The sequence below is a fragment of the Nyctibius grandis genome, chromosome 5 (genome assembly GCF_013368605.1).
Source record: "Nyctibius grandis isolate bNycGra1 chromosome 5, bNycGra1.pri, whole genome shotgun sequence".
NCBI classification, from domain to species: Eukaryota; Metazoa; Chordata; class Aves; order Nyctibiiformes; family Nyctibiidae; genus Nyctibius; species Nyctibius grandis.
This window is the reverse complement of record NC_090662.1, coordinates 7,113,710-7,133,385: the sequence shown is the minus strand read 5'-3', so window position 1 is coordinate 7,133,385 and position 19,676 is coordinate 7,113,710. Positions and strand designations below refer to the sequence as shown.

The window sequence follows — 19,676 nt, the reverse complement described above, 5'->3', positions numbered from 1 at the left end:
GTCACTGGGCACCACTGAGAAGAGTCTGGCCCCATCCTCTTGACACCCACCCCTAAGGTGTTTCACAGAATCACAGAATCAATCAGGTTGGAAGAGACCTCTAGGATCATCGAGTCCAACCATTACCCTGACACCACCATGTCAACTGGACCATGACACTAAGTGCCATTTCCAGTCTTTTCTTAAACACATCCAGAGATGGTAACTCCACCACCTTCCTGGGCAGCCCGTTCCGATGTCTAATGACCCTTTCTGAGAAGAAATGCTTCCTAATGTCTAACCTGAACCTCCCCTGGCGGGAGTAATTTGTAAGTATTGATAAGATCCCCCCTCAGTCTCCTCTTCTTCGGGCTAAACAGACCCAGCTCCCTCAGCCTCTCCTTGTAGGAGAGATGCTCCAGTCCTCTTATCATCTTTGTAACCCTCCACTGGACTCTCTCCAGTAGTTCCTTGTCTTGAACTGGGGGGCCCAGAACTGCACACAGCTACTCCAGGTGTGGCCTCACTAGGGCAGTGTAGAGGGGGAGGATAACCTCCCTCGACCTGATGGCCACACTCTTCCTAATGCACCTCAGGACACCACTGGCCTTCTTGGCCACAAGGGCACATTGTTGGCTCATGGGGAACTTGTTGTCCACCAGAACTCCCAGGTCCTTCTCTGCAGATCTGCTTTCCAGCAGGTCAACCCCCAGCCTGTACTGGTGCATGGGGTTATTCCTCTACCTTGATGATGGTATGTGCTTGCATGTTTTACAGAGGACAGTGAAGCAGAGTTTGGCAAGGTAGGGTTAGCTCCTGTAATCAAGACCAGGGGATTGCTCTAATACCAAAGGCAGCATTACCAGCTCTCCCAACTTTATTACCAGTCTCAACATATTACACCATTTTGTTCAGTTTGGCTCCGGAAATAAAATAATTTCATGAAAATCTCTTTTTTCAATAAAAATGAGAAAACCTAAACTGGGGAATCAAGTGTGGAACCTTAAAGCTTGGAAAGCTAAACGGCAAACTACTACCTTTTGTCTCTCCAATTTTAATATCTCACAAGTTTTAGTTAAACCAGTTTCAGAATTCCCTTGAACTTCACGTATGATTTATGAACATAGGGCAAAGGCAATACCAAACATACAGTAGGTCCAGTGGGCTGCTACAGCAAGAACAGCATTCGGTTTTAGAGCTGGTGCTCTGTGTGTTTAATGTCTGTATGTTAGTGAGTTCTTGAGAAAAATCTCCATTTTTCGTTGGATTGGAACCCCAGCTCCCAAAAAAACAATCAAACAAGCTCAAATTCTCTTCAACCAGAAATGCCTAAAAAACCCACTCCTTTCAACAAAACCAAAGAATCCCTGCTTTTGCCACATAAAAACTACTTCAAGCAGACTGAGGCATGATATTAAGGAAAGGGAATTTAAGACTTCACACTGAAGATCGGTGTCTTTGCTCTGCTAGGAAAGAAAATTACTCTGATTTAAGAAATCATATCGCTGAGGACTGCATGGCAAATATTTCTTCACATGTCCTTTCTGTTCAGTACAGAGACAACATTGGCTTTAGCAGTACAAGTAAATACTTGCAGATCCAAAGGTTCCTAATTTTGGATGAGGGGATGGCTGTATTAGAAGTCCTAATTTAGAAAACTGTGACTTCATCGAGATTTAAGCATAAAAGAGGTGCTAGAGCCCTGACATGTAACTTAAGAGTGAAATTTCAATGGCTCATGTGGCTTTTGATCAAACTTCTAGTGTCTGAATTCAGTGGTAAGCACACCCATTGACTTCAAAGATAAAAGCTGGACCCCTCAAAGTTCAAAGAACTTGCAAGCTGCAGTGACGGATCTTCTTTAGCATCTTACGCAATTGTGTCTAGATTTTATTCCTCACCTTGAAATATTTTATTAATAGGCAAGCTATATGCAATATGGAAATAACAGATTCATTTTTGTAAAATGAACATATATAGCTTAAGTTAAAAAAATCTGGGCCTTTAAAAACATTCAAGGATGGCTTCAGCAGGTAATGCAAGATCTTGCCGCCAGACACAGGAGTATTTTTTTCTATTCCTTTCACAAAACATAATACACGAATCTTTAATACTAGGTGCACTGCATAACACAGTACCACAGGATTTCTGAGGAGATGACATGAACTCTCAGCCCTAACGATGAAATAGCGCTTAGTCTTTGGTACTTTCATGTAGAGATCCAGCTCAGACAGAAATTTAATATCACTAATTTGACCTTGAACATCAAGTTTTAAGACTTATATGCTTTGGAAAAGAAAGGAGTAAACTTCAAGCTGTTTTGATAACATGAATATAAGATAAAAATACATTATTTTCTAGCAGAGGCAGTCAGTCATTAAATTATCCAATAGATGAGAGCATTAGGAAACTAATCTTTAGTCGAGAAGGCATATCCCTCAAGTAACAATGATGTGCCACTACGATTTCTTAAGATGATTTTCTACTAGACACAAGACGATATGATTTTCAGAGAATAAGTCACACCCTGGATTGAGAGCCCATCCTGAAATTACTTGACTAAAATTCTTAGTTTTAACACAGTTCTTGGAGACAAAGCTGAATCTACACTAACAGTGAGAAACAGGCAACAGAAAACTTCCAAAGGTGCACACAATGCAATGGATATCATGTTATTTTTCCTCTGTGTCTCAATTATTTCATTTTGTAGACCTAACCAAATATGAAAACATTAAACACAATCTCTGAGCTCAAAGCCACTTCCAAAATTGCCAAGTATAAAACTGTTACTGAACCGCTCTGTTCTATTTATCATATTAAGATACATTTTTTTGATGAAAAAATGCTAGATTGCAAGTGTAACATAATAGAACCAGTAAGCACTGCCAGCAGGCCTGAGGAAGAGAGAATAATTCAGAGATATTGTCATCTGTAGGCCAATTTATATTGTCAGACAGCAGGTTCACATTAGTCTCTGATGTCACTGCAATAATGGCATAATATAACGATTGAGCAAAGAATACCTGTGGGGTATAGCTATATGGTGCGTTCTATCTATACTTGTTAAAGTATTTCAGGATTCATTCAAAGCAGAATCAGAAGAAGCAGAAGACAAGGGTTAAAAGAAGAGTGAGAAAATGGTGTTCATAAAGACTTCTGAATATTTTAGCCCTTGTTTTGTGATGATAAAGCAAGCACAATATTGTATTTCATTGATTCAGTGAGTTCTTGATTAAAATAAACTAATGTAGCAATTTAGGGGTTTTGTGCTTCCTTTTTTTTTTCCCCTCTAACAAGAAAAAAAGCTTTTTAACAGTTTCTCGCGGCAGGCATAATGTGCATCTGTGCTCTGATTTACTGCACATGCTGCCTTCTCTAGCATCATGTTAAGTTAGGGTATCAGCATGGTAGGTCACACAGTGGGAGTGACCTTTTGCTAATCACTACACATCAGCTACTACTGGCACACGGCTCATTACTACGAAACCTTCCAACTAGCTGGCTTTCAAATCTGCTCACACTTTGATTTTTTTTTCCCTTTTCTTTCTTTCTTTTTTCCCCCAGACTAAAGATTATACTTTTACATAAAAGCTTCTGTTGTGTAATTTTGTCAACTAGGGTTCCAAAGTCAAAAAGGCACCCAGTTAATTTTCCATGATTATAAAAGTAGCCTGAAAATTCAAACTGAAGGTAGGCCTGTAATCTTGGGTTTCATTAAAAAGGTCAGAACATTTTTACTCAGCACCTATTATTAAAATGTTTGAGGGCTGCCATTAATTTGATTTTTCAGGACACAGAAATCTCACTGGAAATTAGAATGTAATCCTGCTGTTGCTTTACTGACACTTTTCATAGGGTAGGATACGGCTGTGGGGACTAAGAGCTCTCCTGCAATTTACAATTGGACAAATGGCAGGTGACTAATGCAAGACAAACTGTTTGCACAACCTGGGAGCACTGGGTTTAATTTCAGTTTCTGAAAGAAGGGAGAAAGTGTTTCTATTGACGTTGAACCGCGAGCTGTCCCCTGCCAATATATCTGCCACATTTAATACGCAACATGTACCCCAACCCCCGACAATGTGATTATTAGAGGTACAGAATTCAATAGCTTAAGAATACAAAACATAGCTGGAGCAAAATGAAATGGTTTTTAACTTACCGGCCATTTGCTGAATGCCGCTGAAGGCACCCAAGTTACTGGAGGAAGTTGCTTGCTGCAGAAGCTGCAAATTAACAACACAACACAGCAATCTATCTGACATTAATGCAATAAATGAAGATAAAACTAAAATGAGCTATCATCTCACATTCGGAGCATTTATGCTTTCCTTTACATTTATATAGTCTCTTGCTTCTGTCTATTGTTGGAATGAACATCCCTAGAGTCAATGCTGTAAATCCATATTAATGTCTAATCTCTATTAAGAAACACGGAGACACAAGGGAAACTCAATAACATTGCTGCTTTAAAACAATTAATCAATTTATTCTTTTTAACAACCAGGTGTTAAATCTATTTAAACCAACATAGTGTGACTAATTACAACCCTCTGTAGTCTAGTAGTTACCATAACTCATCTCTGTCAATCACGGTCCATTCTCCCCCACCCCCTTGAATTCATTTTTTTCTTTATTATCTTCATGAATCAAGCACACAGATACTCATTAGACTGGTATTTGTATACAACAATTTAGCCTACCTCAGTATTAATTAGCTTACCTCAGTACTAATATATATTTTTAATTGCCAGGTAAATTGCTGTTGATAATTATATATAAATTATATATATATAAATTCGGTATGTATGCATACACAGTACATATATATGGACTCGTCTATTTGTCTAGCTGAGAACCATCAGGAACTCTCCAAGTTATCCAAAAGCTGCTCAACCAGACATCTCAACTCCAAAGCCACAAATGGCAGAGGCTCCCTCTCAGCTGTGCTGCAAGGGAGTCTCTCTTGGCCATCCAGGACTGAAGACACATGGCTCTGGATTCAGATTTCTCCAACAGGGACAGCAGCTAACGCCTGTTTCTCATCTTACTAAAGAACCAATGAAAATACCATTTTAAATTTATGAGAAACAAATTGCTTTCCCCTGCCATCTTTGCTTTCTGTATGCGGTAGTATGAACCACGCACGTTTAACATTGACAGGACCACACATGACAGTAAAAGCCATTTCCAAGCAAAAACGTGGAAAATTAAGAGGACTGAACCATAACATTCTAGTTTAGAGGCTGCACCATATAGATATGGCCCCTACAGTATTCAGTTGCCTATCTGTCCTCCCCTATGGAAGAACTTAAATTTTATTCCAGCTATAAAAAACAGACTCTAACATTCAAAAGAACAATAAAACTAATGGAATCAGATTTAATTTTGCAGCATGAGTAAACTTTAAATGCTTGTCCTGGACAGCACTGACACATCTTGAAATGTTTATTCAAGTTCTATTCCTTGTTATTTATTTTTAGACCATGTGATAAACATACAGAGCTTTTTTATAGAAGAAGACATGCTATGTATTCTGGAGGACTTAGCAATTTATTGCAGGGAGTTTATTATAGCTGATTTACCATGGTTCAAAAATAAATACAGCATAATATAGCCACCCCCTCTGAAATGAACTTACAGCTAGGTATTGTGGTGTGAGTCCTCCAAGACCTGTGAGGTTTCCCCAAGTGGCAGTATTGAGCTGTTGCATCTGCTGTGCCAACTGCTGCTGCAAACGCCGCTGCTCCTTGTCCTTTTGGGTATCGGCAAACTTCACCACGATTGGCGAAGAGCAGCCCTGTGGTTAGACAGATCGGGAAAGACAGAAGCGTTAAATCACACCGAGTCACCGTTGCCTCGTGAGCTCAGCCATGTCCCATAGGGCCACCGGCAATGGCATGACCTGATCGCTCACCCTCTCTTTGTGATTGGCATATGTAGGACTGCAAGGACTAAGATTTTCAGCTTCTTAGGAAAAGAGGCTATGGAGAAATTATTGATTGCTCCGTTCTTTTAATAAAGCACCTTTCCTCAGGCTCTCTTTTCCTTCCAGCTATCAAAATTGCTGCCAGAGACAGCGAAGTGTACCAGTTCTCTTTAATTAAGCTTCACAGCTGATGAGATGGACGTGATGCTTTGTCTGCAGTCTGTTTTCAAGGCATCGCCAAAGGGAGAGGTGTCCAACCTCCCTGCTGCCAGGGACCACACAGCCAACACCACCCTGCCACCACGGTCTGGCTGTGCAGTCATGCTCTGTGCAGCTGGCTTGTGTACCCTATGTAAATAGACTGCGAGCAACCGATTTACTGCAGTGCCCATCACCAGTGGGTCACTAGTCCTTCGTGTATCAAGAACCACCAGTCCCAAGTGAGCACAAAGGGCGATGCTAGTAGGACAATTCACCCACCTGCGGTCTGCTCCCAGGCACGCTTTGTATCAAGCACCCTTGAGATGTGAACAAAGGGCAGGATGCAGACCAAAAGTGACTAGTTATGGTGATAGCAGCTCATTCTTGATTGCCACCATTTCTTCTATTGCTTCTATGTGTCTCTTGTTACCTGACATGGGAGGGCTGTAATGCACTTTAGGAAATAGGAAGGCTGTAAGAAAGAACTAGAGATCTGGTCTGCAGCCTACTCCTCATCCATATCTGAGGGACCCTTGGACTTCAGGTTGGGTGTTTCTGGGCAAAGTCACTGAGAGAACGAGACGTGAATATGAAACATGTCTCTCTTGCTCTTGCTCTATTTTTTTTCTCCCCGCTAAGATATAAAAATATGTTTTCATATTTTAACCTTTCAAGTTCTTCATTTTTTTCAAATCACAGGAGCAAACTATATACTGCAATGATTCAGTTCTTCAAATTAATTCAAGCATTTTGTGAGTCATAGAAACTGTCAATCCATTTCATACTGTTTTCTGACTTCATAATATCCAATGAATAACTTCCTTCCACCCGCCTTGCTTCGTTATACTAATTTCTTGTCTAACTCAATCTGAACACAACGGGAGGAGTGAAAGGTGACTCAAGTCCACAAAACACAGCAGCACTTTAGCCAAAGTGTATAACGTGAGATGGGGAGCAGGGTTACACTTAACCTAACTCTTCCCATGGCTGCTCTCACAATACTGTGAACATCTTCAGAAAAGTTCCTGTCCTCTGTTATTTACCAAAAGCAGCCATGTACCATTTCTCTGAAAAACTCACACCAGGACAAATGATAAGAATATTCACAATCAACAGATGAAATGATGAAATAAACCACAATAATAAAGTCTCTTGTATGAAGATCTCCCATCAATACTGTTCCTTTAGAATTATCTTAGAAAATCATCACTTGTGATTTATTATTCCACCTCCAACTCCCTTCCTGCATGTTTCATTGTAAAAATGTCTTTCACTGTTTCAGTGAGGAAGACAGGAGATACATACCACTCCAGTAATCAAATAAAGATTATGAAGGAGTCAGCTTGTTACACAATTACCTCTTCAGTGATTTTTATACTAATATTAAAAACAAGACTCCTTAGAAAAAAAGAAAGAAAAAGAAACTGGGAGGGGTGGAGGGTGTGAGAGAGATTTTTCTGGTTTTGCTAATAAAAAAAGCAAGCTGTTTCTATTTAATACAAGGTTTGGTAGCACTGGGCTAAGAACAACCAGAACTTACTGCTTTCTACCTAGATGTACAGGAGAATCAAGTCTATTTCCAAAGAAATAGAAATGGATTTCAAAGGAAGAAGTACTATATGGCTATTTCAGTTCTCAGTTCAGCAGCTCAGCACTCAATATTACAGCTGACATCAAATTTATGAATGCTTAAATGTCAGTAAATTGTATAAAAACAATATCTCTGCAATTTATGATTCTATAATTCATTTTTTCACTGTCTGCTCTATATTTCATCACTTCATCATTTTCAAGAGAGCAAACATTCTGAAGACTGAAATTATATGTAGCAAGTGGCTCTATATGAGAAAAGGGTTGTTATTGTTGCATCAAATTTACTCTATGATAACAAATTAGTGTCTTCTACTGGTGCTGCATTTGAATGCCTCAAACAAACAAAAAAAATCCACATAAATGAGATAGAAGAGCAAAAACTTAGAGCAGCAATTATGTTTGCAAAATCAGTTGATTTAACCAGGTCAGAAAGTCAGGTGGAAAGAGCAGTAAAATAATTCGTTATTCTACGATACATGTTCATCTGGACATTAACACCTGCATTGCTCTTTCTTAGCCCACTTTGAAAATTCATCTTGGTCAATGATGCGTGCCAAAGATCTGAAAATAATGAAATCAGAAAAAAATTCTGCAGTAATTGGGCTGAAACGTAATTGTGTACTACATATTGTCCTCCCAGCCAACTTCTGCTTGCAAAAAACACGAAACAAAAGTGTCCAAGGACCCCTCTTTCAGGCTGAGAGTTGAGATTTAACACCAGCTCACCCAAGTTAACTTTCTACTCAAATACTATGGGCAAACGCAAGCAAAATAGTTTTGCTTAAAGAATGATTTCTGGTTTATGCTCTTCCATTTTCTAGCTTGAGAGGAAGCTCCCAGCACATATATAAGGTAAATCTCCCTTTCTCATTCAATGGCATGGTATCCCCACCCCATTTAGTGCCATCTTCTTGCCAATAGCTGGTGCTACCTTCATATTTTCCTTTGTGTTGGCAAGACAGGATGTACAGACTCTGTTGAGTCCCTCACCCGAAGAACTGGAGGCTGTACTGCTTCTCTCCAAGAAGGGACTCAGCCTAAGCTCAACTGACACAAAGACCCAGATGTTCAAAGTGCAAAATATTTGGAATCGCCTTGTCAATTTGGGGATCTCATTGATGATGGCTCTAAAGGTGTTGAGAAGCATTTTGATCCAAGAACAACTATTCTATAGAACTAATGTCAATAGGAGTATCACATAAAATGCAGCCTCTTTTGGAGTACTGCATACAAGAGAAGAATGGGAGAATTTCTCTGGGAGGTATTATCTCTTTAATTTTACCATCTTCTGAAGCAGAGCTGTGTAAAATTCATTTTGCTAGACAGAAAAATACATTAAAACACACGGAAAATATACGTAAAACACAGTATTACCAATAAAGATTTCCTTTTTACTTGGAATCAAACTCAGCAAAACATATAGATCTGAATTAATGGAGCAGTGCATGGCAGACAAATTACCACGAGTATTATTTCAGAGACTCAGAGTGGCAGTTTTTTCACAATATACTGTCAGACTGCATAGATTGTATAACATCAGCTTTCTAGTAAAGATCATTTCAATTATTCTCATCTCATTGGCAGATTCTCATCTAAAACTGTATACTCAGGGTCTAAAAATGCATTGCACTGAAAAGAAAACACATCGATTATAAAAGAAGCTCAGCAAAATTCAAACGTGATGTTTGGAAAGACAATAGCTTTGCAATGCCGATATCATTACTTGTAGTATACGGGAAACAGTTAGTGACATTTTCATGCACTGGCTTGATTTTTATCTTCTCCTTCTTCTTCTCCTCTTTCCACCCTCCCACCTCTGGTCTCCCCCCTTGGCTCGTTACACAAAGCAGCTCAACGACATGACGCAATAATGATTGTTTAGCACCCAGCATGCTTTGGGAGACTAGAGCATTGCAAAGAAAAATCACTGAGAAAAAAAGAAATGAAAGGTCCTGGTGGAAAAAGAAATAAAAAAAGAAACAAGTGCACATAACATCAATGCCACCTCTGAGAAAAATCATCACTACACAAAGATACAGTATACATAATACAATATAACATGCACTCTCCAATGATAAGCTAGAAGATCCAGAGTAAGTAAAGACTTCATACTTGTGAGGGTTTTTGTGCAAAATTCTGAAAGACCATGACAAAAATCACAGACTGAAAAAAGTTTGGAGATTGCCAGACAAGCCGTGGCATTTGATAACGACTCCAACGAATGGATCGCTAGCCTGCAGCTATATTCACATTAAGTGAAGAGGTTTAAAGTTTTGTGTTGCTCATCACGATAAAATATGAGGCCATAGAGGCAGTTTGGGAGGAAAGAAAGAGCATCGCTTGCGAGGGGCCAGCCACGACGGTGCTCTGCGGGAACTGCCACACTTCGATATGCTCTGTCATCATTAGCATTTTTATTGGCTACATGAAGAAGGAGAAATTATATTAACTTAAAAAGAGATTCTATTTGCAGAAAAACACATGCACTGGTAACTCAGCGTGGCCAGGTTAAATCTCTTGAGATTTTTCTCAGAGCAGCACAAACCACAACACTTAAAAATCTATTTAAAAGAAACTAAGATTTTTCTTTGGGGATATGTGTGTTAAAATTAAAGGTAATTTACTCATCAGATATACTCTGAGTATGACTGAGGAGCGGTATTCACAGCATTTTTTTTATTTTCTGCTGAGTGCCACTGAAAACAGGATCAAGAGCTGTGTTTGGATACCACACAGCAACCTTATTGTGTGCTTTCAGGTCATTAAGAAAAATAAGCTACACAAAGAGAGGTAGAGTGAGTCAGTAAAAAGTTTAAATCTGTGATTGTCATGGGTCTGATCTGGTCCAGGAGAGCATGGCTTTACCATTCGCAATCATTTGCACAAAGAAAACAAAGAAAGGGCAAATGATACAGTACTGTACCTCCATGGTCTGAGACTGGTGCATGGCTTTGATTGCATTCTGTGCCATTGCCCTTGTAGAAAATGTGACAAACGCACAGCCTGTGGGAACAAGGGGACAGGGAGCAGGAAAGACAAAAAACAACAAGACAAAAGGGTTGGACGCTTGTTAAACCAACACAGTCTACGAGAACGGCCACAAGACGACACTGTTCTCAGTAGTACATAAAAATAAACAACTTCTCTAGTTTATTTATCGACAGTGCTGACTTGCTAATCTGACCATAGATGAAAGAAAAAAAATTAGGTGGGGATGGGTGAGGAGAAAGGGTTTTTTCCTTTGCTTTTACTTTTATTTTTCTTTTTTCCTTTTTCCTTTTTTTTGTATTTATTCTTTAGCCACAGGGTTTGAAATAAGTAAGGCTTTTATGTACGCTTTGGATTGCATAGTTTAGGCTATTCAGACCATGCATCAACAATTGCTTGCTATGGCTTTTGTGCAGGTAAATTGTGGATAGTGAATAAATGACTGGCATCACTGGCAGCTGAACTGGGAATTTAATGGAGTCCATAAAGTCACGTATTTCCGTGATGCACCAAGAACAACCATACAAATAAAGATGAGGAAAAACTCCACTGTGTACCCTCCAACTAAGTGTGAAAAGACTCAGACAAAATTCAGAAATGTAGGTGGAATCTCAACATTTAAGAAAATAACATTAAAAATAAAAATTTTTCCAATTTCTGTTTCTCCGAGTCTTAGGTACAAGTATAATTCTTGGATCTATGAAAACTATCACCAACTTGAACAATTCTGAAGCTATGTGCATGAATAACTAAAAAAATCACTTTTCTCCCTCCTCAGCCTTTTAAATCGTAATGAAAAGCCAGTAGGCTAATGCCTGGGCTATTTTTCCACCCTTTTACTATCGTCAGTCATACCTACACTGGGCATGGTACAGGTCAACTTATTTAGTGCATGACTCAATGCCCTTTTGACTAATAAAAACATTGCCTTCTGAGATTTACATTTTATTCTTCATGCACCCTTGGGCATCTTAAAGAAAAAGACTGTGAAATTAATGCAGATTCAGGCTGATTTTGTAATAATACCATGGCACACTAAAAGCTTAGCTAAAGCAACACAGACTTATTTCACTTGTGATCTCTAATGACTTTAAAAGTGCATTGATTTTCAGCTCCCTTAGCCTTGCACAGTTTGAACTTAGGTTTCAGAGAATAATTTAGTGTTCCACTCAATTTCCTCAAAACATTATTATTATTACTACTTAAAAGATTTCCAAATGAAGCAAATCTAAGCACTGAGAGGCTAAAGCATATTGTCATTTTAGAGCTAATGCATGAAAGCTACATTCTGGCATCAAAAATACAATATTGTTGCCCCTGTGGCCAATGGACAAAATAAACCATTTTGCAATCCAACAAGCAACAGATTGTTTGGTTTATGCAAATCAATTTGAGGCATAAAACATCTTTTCTTTTTTGCTCCATGTGTACCTGGTAAGATTATCAAGTCAAGACTGTATTCACATTTTAATCAAACAACAGTAAGAGAAAGCAATGCCTGATCATTACCCAAAAGCACTACATCTAGTCATGAAAATAAAGTCAATGCATTTTTGCATCATGCGGTATTTTTTTTCTCTCTTTAAAGTAAAAGCCCTTGACACAAGAGAACCTAAGCTGGCTTATGTACCTCTGACTGATAAGTGAGCATGATAAAATCAGAACTCAGAATTCTTTTATGCAAACTTCATGGCAGTGTTGTGACTCTTACATATGGCTCAGGTAACATAACAGCTGATGATGTCTTACTGCTGCATAGCCACACTACGTGTTGCTACACTATTCTTATTCAGCAACAAACTTCTGTCAAAGAAAATGATGTAACAAAACAACTTTCTGTATGGCAATCTAGACAAAATGTGCAGTAGAAGGGTAAATAAACTACAGTACCTCTGCTAGATTCCATATTGCTGCTGTGCACTAAAATTAAAGAGGCCCAAATTTACCATCAGTCTCAAAGTAATCTCTCTTAAAAACATTTCTGTTATTATCATTAACAGAGGAAATAACACCAAGGGTTTTCATTTATCATCTTGCAAATTCAATGGGGGATGAGCACAAATAGAGATATACTGGAGGGCAGGCGAGAAACCCCATACAGAGCCTTGAATAATATTGTTTATAATGGTCAAGAAACTGCTTCATTCACTTCTTTTGCTCTCATTATCCAGGAGCGTGTACCATAGTGACAATTACTGAATGGAGGTTTAGAATGCATAAGAAGCATGTAAAATGTCAACAAAAATCAATAAGACACAGTTTATGCATTTATCACAATTTCTACCCAGCAGTGCCGCTGTAAGTAACTTACTGAGAGATGTTGCAATTAGCAGGTCTCAAAAGAAATGTGAATCAGCACAGAAATAAAGCTGTGCTCCCTCTCAAGATAAAGCAGACTCTCTCTTCCCTCCCTTAAGCTTTGTCTCTTTTTAACCACAAAGCTCAGCTGTTGGGGACTTTCAGTGCCCAACGCTACCGCAAAACCTCCCACCTCATTCCTCAGCCCAAATCCACTTGCGTGGATCCCATTGCCTTTGTCATGGAGTGAAAAGACCTTCATAGCATCTCTTTAAAGTGCCATATAGCGAGCTACCAATTTAAAAGAAACTTGTTCTTCAGGCAAGGGGAATGCCTGATGAATGAGGATATGTGGCTTGAATATGAGCATTCGGAAACAGCATTCCACAGAGAAGACCGGACTGCATTTTAATTACAATTTGCCAGCCAGAGGCTACAAGGTTAGGTCCCCTTGTTATCTCCAGTCGGCAGGCCATTTCCCACCGATGGACAGTGGCCATTTGCACAGTAAATATCCAATTTGCCTCAATAACCAAGGTAAAAATTCAGTAGACAACCTTATTTCTAAATTATTTGATAACCTAGACCTTCAGTTGTTACCATCAAGCACCCCAATTAAATGCTAGCTAATTTAACCATCTTTCCAGACATTGCTACATGTATTCACATTCAAGGCTTATTTTTTCAGCTACCAAACCTGGACACTCACACAAAAAGGCTGTATATTTATTATGTGTGCACATATTATTTTATTATGTGCGAAACATGTGATCCTTTATATTTTATTATATGTGAACCATGGGACCCTTTCCTTCATGACCAGACTGCCACACTGGAGGGGCGCTAAGCCTATATAATAGGATTCAGTCCACTTAGCTCAGTCACTGAACTTGCATATATAATTTAGGTATTCAGAAAAGCTGTTCTTCTGAGACGCTTGTATTCTCTGCCACAGCTGATGGCAGTGCTTTTAATTTTCTATATGGGTACCTATGCACTTTAGGAGGATGGTTTCATTGGGCACCTAGAATTTAATCAGAAGCTGATGTCTAAGTACACTGGATTTCACTTATTTAAGCCAGATGAGCTCTGCCTGAACCAACCTGTAGTCCTGCCGCAACAGTTTCTGAGGGCTTGAGAAAACCCTTTTCAGCATACTCTCACTCACTGTATCTCATGGATACAGGTGGTCTTTTGGGAACATACTGCCAGCTTTAGGACCGTAAATCACAATTGTAAGAGGACAAGACTAATCAGATTTCATGCCTCGTGGTGCAAGGAAACAAGAAAGATTTCCATGGCCTCTTACCCCATCCTGTGAAACACTGCACTGATTGTAGTGCTGTGGGCCGAGGTCTTCTGGACCAACAGCTACAAGCAAATTATTACTGTTCTACCATACTGAGTCCTGATAATCAATTACTCCCTTCTTACTGGAGCTATGGAGCTCTTCAGGAGAAAAAATGTGGAGATGGGGACATTTCTATAGCTAATGCCTTGAAATTACTTAATTTTGTGCCACCAGCTACCTAACCACACACACAAAAAAATATTCCTTTTGTAAATACAGCCAACCTGCAAGTCACCTTGCAATTACTTATCACCTCTGGTTTCAAAATGTCAGGGATCACTAACAGAAACAAAAGGGGAGGGAGAAAGGAGGTACAAGAGTTTTAGTTGCTTCTCCAAGGCTGCCTTCTCACTCCCTGCACCAGATAAATCAGTGACTGGGGAAAGGCTTCTCAAAGTAATTTCCTCCTGCAGGCAGAATCGGAGGGAGGCACCCAGCCTTGTCACAGAGGAGATTTTGGAGCACATTATCACATTTGCCATCTCGGCTGAGAGAACATCTAAACTCACAGGGTTGGTCCTTACCCACCTCCTGCCTCGAACTGAAAGAGAATTTTGAAGAGGCTGTAAAATTAGAAAAACTTCCTCCTCAACTGGTGCCATCCCAAACCTAAGGCTTGCTGCTCGAGCGATTGAATTATTTGAAATATTAAAAAAACCTTAGCACTGCTCCATTTCAGCTCCTGCTTCACGTAATTCTTCTCATCTCAGGCTTTCATAGACTGTTTTGAAACATTCAGTCAGCAGTGCAGGCACAGTCTAACATAACATCAATACTTGCAAGCTGCAAGTGAAGTAGAACGTTCTTAAGTATGGAGGCCTCAAGGTAAGGGGTCTGATTTCATACCTACATAAGAAACCTCCCACATAAAACTCCTGTGGTCTACCAGAGGTTTTTAAAGCCCCCAAACCCTCAATGAAGCCAAAGGGAGATGTAAAACCCCTAGACGTTTTTGAATCAGGCCTAGAGTTAAAAATGGAAGCTTAAAAACCATGGCTTTAAAGTTCTAGAGATGAAAGAAAGGCAGATGTAATCAATTTTAAAAAAAAATATGTAGTGACCCCTCTGACACAGAAGAAGGCTCAAGAGATTTTCAAAGTCATCCGAGCAATCGTAGTACTACATATGGTGGCTGTGCAGCTGGAGGTGTCATGGTTTCACTACCTCTTCCTAGTTCAACATAAACAAGGTTTTTCTTCACTTTCTGTGAAGAAACAATAGTGAAAAGCTGCCAAAATACTCCTTCAAGAAGTATTTGGGATCCTCTGAGATGAAAGCCTCTATTTAAAGAAAAGATAAGGCTCAAATAAAAAGCTATGGAAATTGAAGCATGATAAAAATAAGCTCCACTTGTGTTAAAATATTTCTAGCTGAGATTGCAAAGTAGACTTTCCCTTTTCTACACTGTGCTAATATAGCACAGTCTGAAGGAAGGACCAGCGTGGGAAACAGCCTTCTAATGAAGACATCACACAGAAATCTGTCTTAGTGGTTAAAATACATTTCAGCTACAAATTAAGACATTGAATTGTTTATTGTATAGACATTTGGTCATTAGGTATTGCTTAAGACACACAACAACAGGTCTGAGACCAAGTGCAAGAACTCAGCCCAAAGTAAAGCAGTTTGAAAAAGTCACAGCCAAGCTCTTTAGTTTATACATATCAGGCACATAAAGGTAGCAAGAGACATGTCCTGTTAACATGCCTCATCTCTTTGGCTTTACTCACTTCTCTTGACTATCGACCAGATGACAGATTCTAGATTTTAAATTCCCTGAAGTTCATGGTTCCCTCAAAGCGTTTCTAATTGAATGGTCAATTAGCCACCCTGCAAAGTACAGACTTCAGTAACTGGAATTCACACAAATCCAGAATCAAATAGGTACCAAAGACCACATTCTCTAATAGTGCCTCGATGACTCTCTTGTTGGAATAAAACCTCTTGTAAATTATTTCATTTCAGACTTCCCTCTGGGGAGGAACTGCTGCAAAGCTGCAGTAATGGAAATCTGAGATGTAGTTACTGGCCAAAGGCCTGTAGGGACACTGGTCACTTGGCTGTGTTTGTTCCTTCCCAGCTTCAAAAGAGTTTCAGCAGGGGAAAAAGAAAATTAAATGTGCTGTAATGATTGGAAAAAATTAAAACATTACCACATTACAGCAAAATAAATAAGGCATGGAGGTGTTTTTGAAGAGTAACTAAAAATACAGCACTTTCATCATGCTTGTTTCCCATCACTGATACACAAGTTAGAAGGTGGCCCCTAATCCAGGCTGTTCCCACGGCTGGCACTTCACGTTCCTTTAGCTCATGAAGGAGCAGTAAATATCCATAAGGAAAACCAAACAGGCATAAAATCTCCTCACCTATCCTTCACTGCAATTAATTATGATGCAAATACTAATTTTCTTTTACTAATTCATCAAGAAAACCCCTGAAACTGAAAGTTATGAATGGCTTCTCATGAAATTAAATTGCCTGACCACGGTATAAGTCTCTGTGCCATTTCTAATCTGCTCTTAAAGCAAAGAAAGAAAAAAAAAAACCCTGTAATCAATGTCTGCAGGAATGTTCACTTGTCCCATGTGCCTGGCGATGTTTTGTTAAAAAATCATACAATTAGGAGCCTAGAAGATGTAGGAATATGCATTTGGAGCTTTCCCACAATTTTCATGGTATATCCAACTGTCTGCACATGTTATTAGCAGGTTTCTTCGGTGCATGCTATTAACCCCGTTGACTTCTTTCTGGTATCTGTTATATAAATCTGCACTTAGCAATACAGCAGAATAATTTGCTGTATGGTGTTCCTGTGATAAGGATAAGAGGATTTTTTTTTATCATCATTACAGACGATAATAATTCCTAGAGTGATACAGAGATATTGATCCACTGACCTAAAAAAAGCATTTTGCAAAGGTAGAGGAGCTTTGCTATCCTTATTTTAAGGAATGGGATAACGGAGAGATGATGAGAGACCAACTCACCTACGGTCAATACAGCACATCAGTGGCACCGCTACACATCAAACTTGGGTATTTCTGGCTATTTTTGCACATTCCAGCTATCACTGCATGGCTGTCTGTGTTGGCATCTGTGGTCATGTAGACATTACACAGTGCTAGGATTCAGGAGGTCTGAAAGTTTCCTTAAGCCGTTTACAATAAGTGATTTAAAATCTTAATCATCCGAGGCAGTTCACTTCTGCTTTTTCATGATAATGAAGCTTAGCACATGATATCACAATCATGAATTTTTGTAAAGCATACTTAGCTCTTCAGAAAAAGTGCTGGATTAAACAACCCTGAAGGCTGAATCCTTCTTTTTGAATAATGAATATAGTACAGGCAGTGGCAAGCTTCTTTATATAGTCCCATGAACCCTGCTAAAGCGAAGGCCAGCCTCCACGTCTGTTGAGTCCCTGGTTTCTTTATCTCTACAGCCAACAGCGTATTTTTATTTTTTAATGCTTTTCACAGCTAGGAATTACTCTCTGCCAGCCAACTAATTTCACAGGGACTACCCCAGAGCCTTCGGAAGGCAATGCCTTTTGGTTGCTGCCTATTTCTTGTAGCTAGCTGGAATATAACAAGTTACAGATATAAACAACAATTATTTCTTAGATGCAGGAGTGAACAACAGTGAGGAAAAAAATGACTCAAGGAAAAAAAAATCTCAGTTTCTTTAAAATACACTGCTCCACTACTGGAGTTTGTAACATTATTTTAGTCTTGTTTTACAGATGAGTTTCAAAAAGCTGACAATAGGAATTTGGAATGGAAATGCTGATGGTCCATTATCAGTAGTGACAGCAATGGGTTGACTTTATTAAAGTTCTGTCAGCTCTTGGCTAGAAACTACAATAGAAACAGCCAGTTCAGTCTCTCTCCATCTCTCTCTTTATCTTAGCACTTGTATCACACTCATCACAAAGTGTTACTTTCTCCCTTGATGCCACAGGACAGGATTTCTCCTTGCTACTGGAGCCATGTGGTACACTACGACTCTACAACCTGCCTATGGGTTGACAGCAGACCGTTACCGTACTAGCTGTAAGGTTGCCGTTGTAGCGTAGACGTGGCCTAAAAGTCAATGGAAAGCTTTTTACTCTTTATTGAGGCGAAAAAAAAAAGCATCACAAACCAAAACTGATCTACTGAGCAGTGTAAAGTGCAGCTATTCCTTGCAACTACCTGCTGGTAATAAAGACTATTTGCCTGAACCCTTTAATAAAGCTCAAAAGTTGGCATAAATACCAACAAATACACTCTTCAAGCTCTTTTCGTCCAAGATACCATGATGTGCACTTGTTGTGCAATTGGAAAGAGATGCCAAACAGAGTTTATTGGACCATATTTACATCTCACTGCTGTGAGCACTGCAAGTTCCCAAAGGCTCTGGCATGGTAAGGACAGTGTTTTCCTACAACAGTGACTATTTTTCATTCACCCCTCTGTGGCTGTGAGGGAAGCACATCCAGACGGGTGCTGGGAAAACAAACACTGTTTGTGTCAAAGGGAACTCGCATCTTGGAAACAGTAACATGAATTAAAACTCATTAAGTACTGGAACTCATTGCAAAGGTTTAACTGTATAAATTCTCCCTCTTGCTTTAGTGAAGCAGCTTTTCACCCTGTGCTTTTTCAGTCAAGCTCCCTCCACTGCAGATCTCCCTTAGCACTTTTCATCTTGACTGAAATACCAACCATTTTCCCAACACTTTGCCTTCTCTCATGCAGTGGTGGTTTTGTGAAGCTGATAAACATCTGCCTGAAAACCTGGTTGGCACAACTGAACTCATTTTCAAGTGTGAACATGGGTGTGCAGAAAGCAATTCAAGTTTAACAAGGCGTGATGCATGAGGGCATGATAGAGTATCAGTCGTGATTGTGACCGAAATAAATGCGAGTGGCAGAGAGGATACAGCTCTGCTATGACTCCTGGTGTGTTACCTACCTGGACTGGGAGCTTCAGCCTTCAGCAGCAGAGAGCAGCACATTAACTCTACAGCTGTGCTGGCCGGCAGACGATGCTGCCCTGCCTGATACATTGGTGACATGGCTTAAAAATCTCAGCTTCTGATTATTGTGAGATTGCTATTTACGGCAGAACAAAACTACCCCACCACTCTTACTTCCTCTGTTGGATTTCATCATTAGCTTTTCTATGCTTGTACTATGCCCAGCGTCTGTCGAATAAAAGCAAGTACTCAGTGGGATTTCTATGAATCCCAGGAAAGATGCATTTCTTTGTTGGGTGATGCTGAGGAGTCAATTAAATCTTCTGGGGGCTCAAAACGTCTGATGCCCAGATCTTGTTATTTCAGTGGTTACT

At 39.5% G+C, this 19,676-nt stretch overlaps 1 protein-coding gene across 9 annotated transcripts in view; it reads right to left on the bottom strand.

Moving 5' to 3' along the window:
- The window catches only part of CELF2 (CUGBP Elav-like family member 2), a 390,551-nt gene that overhangs the window by 53,902 nt on the left and 316,973 nt on the right, over positions 1 to 19,676 (bottom strand). For all 9 annotated transcript variants that reach the window (XM_068400894.1, XM_068400889.1, XM_068400888.1 and 6 more), the window contains 3 exons: positions 10,626 to 10,705; positions 5,621 to 5,779; positions 4,142 to 4,205 (listed from right to left, as the gene is read on the bottom strand). In XM_068400894.1, coding sequence (XP_068256995.1) covers positions 4,142 to 4,205; positions 5,621 to 5,779; positions 10,626 to 10,705 — 303 coding nt within the window. The remainder of the gene's footprint in view (positions 1 to 4,141; positions 4,206 to 5,620; positions 5,780 to 10,625; positions 10,706 to 19,676) is intronic.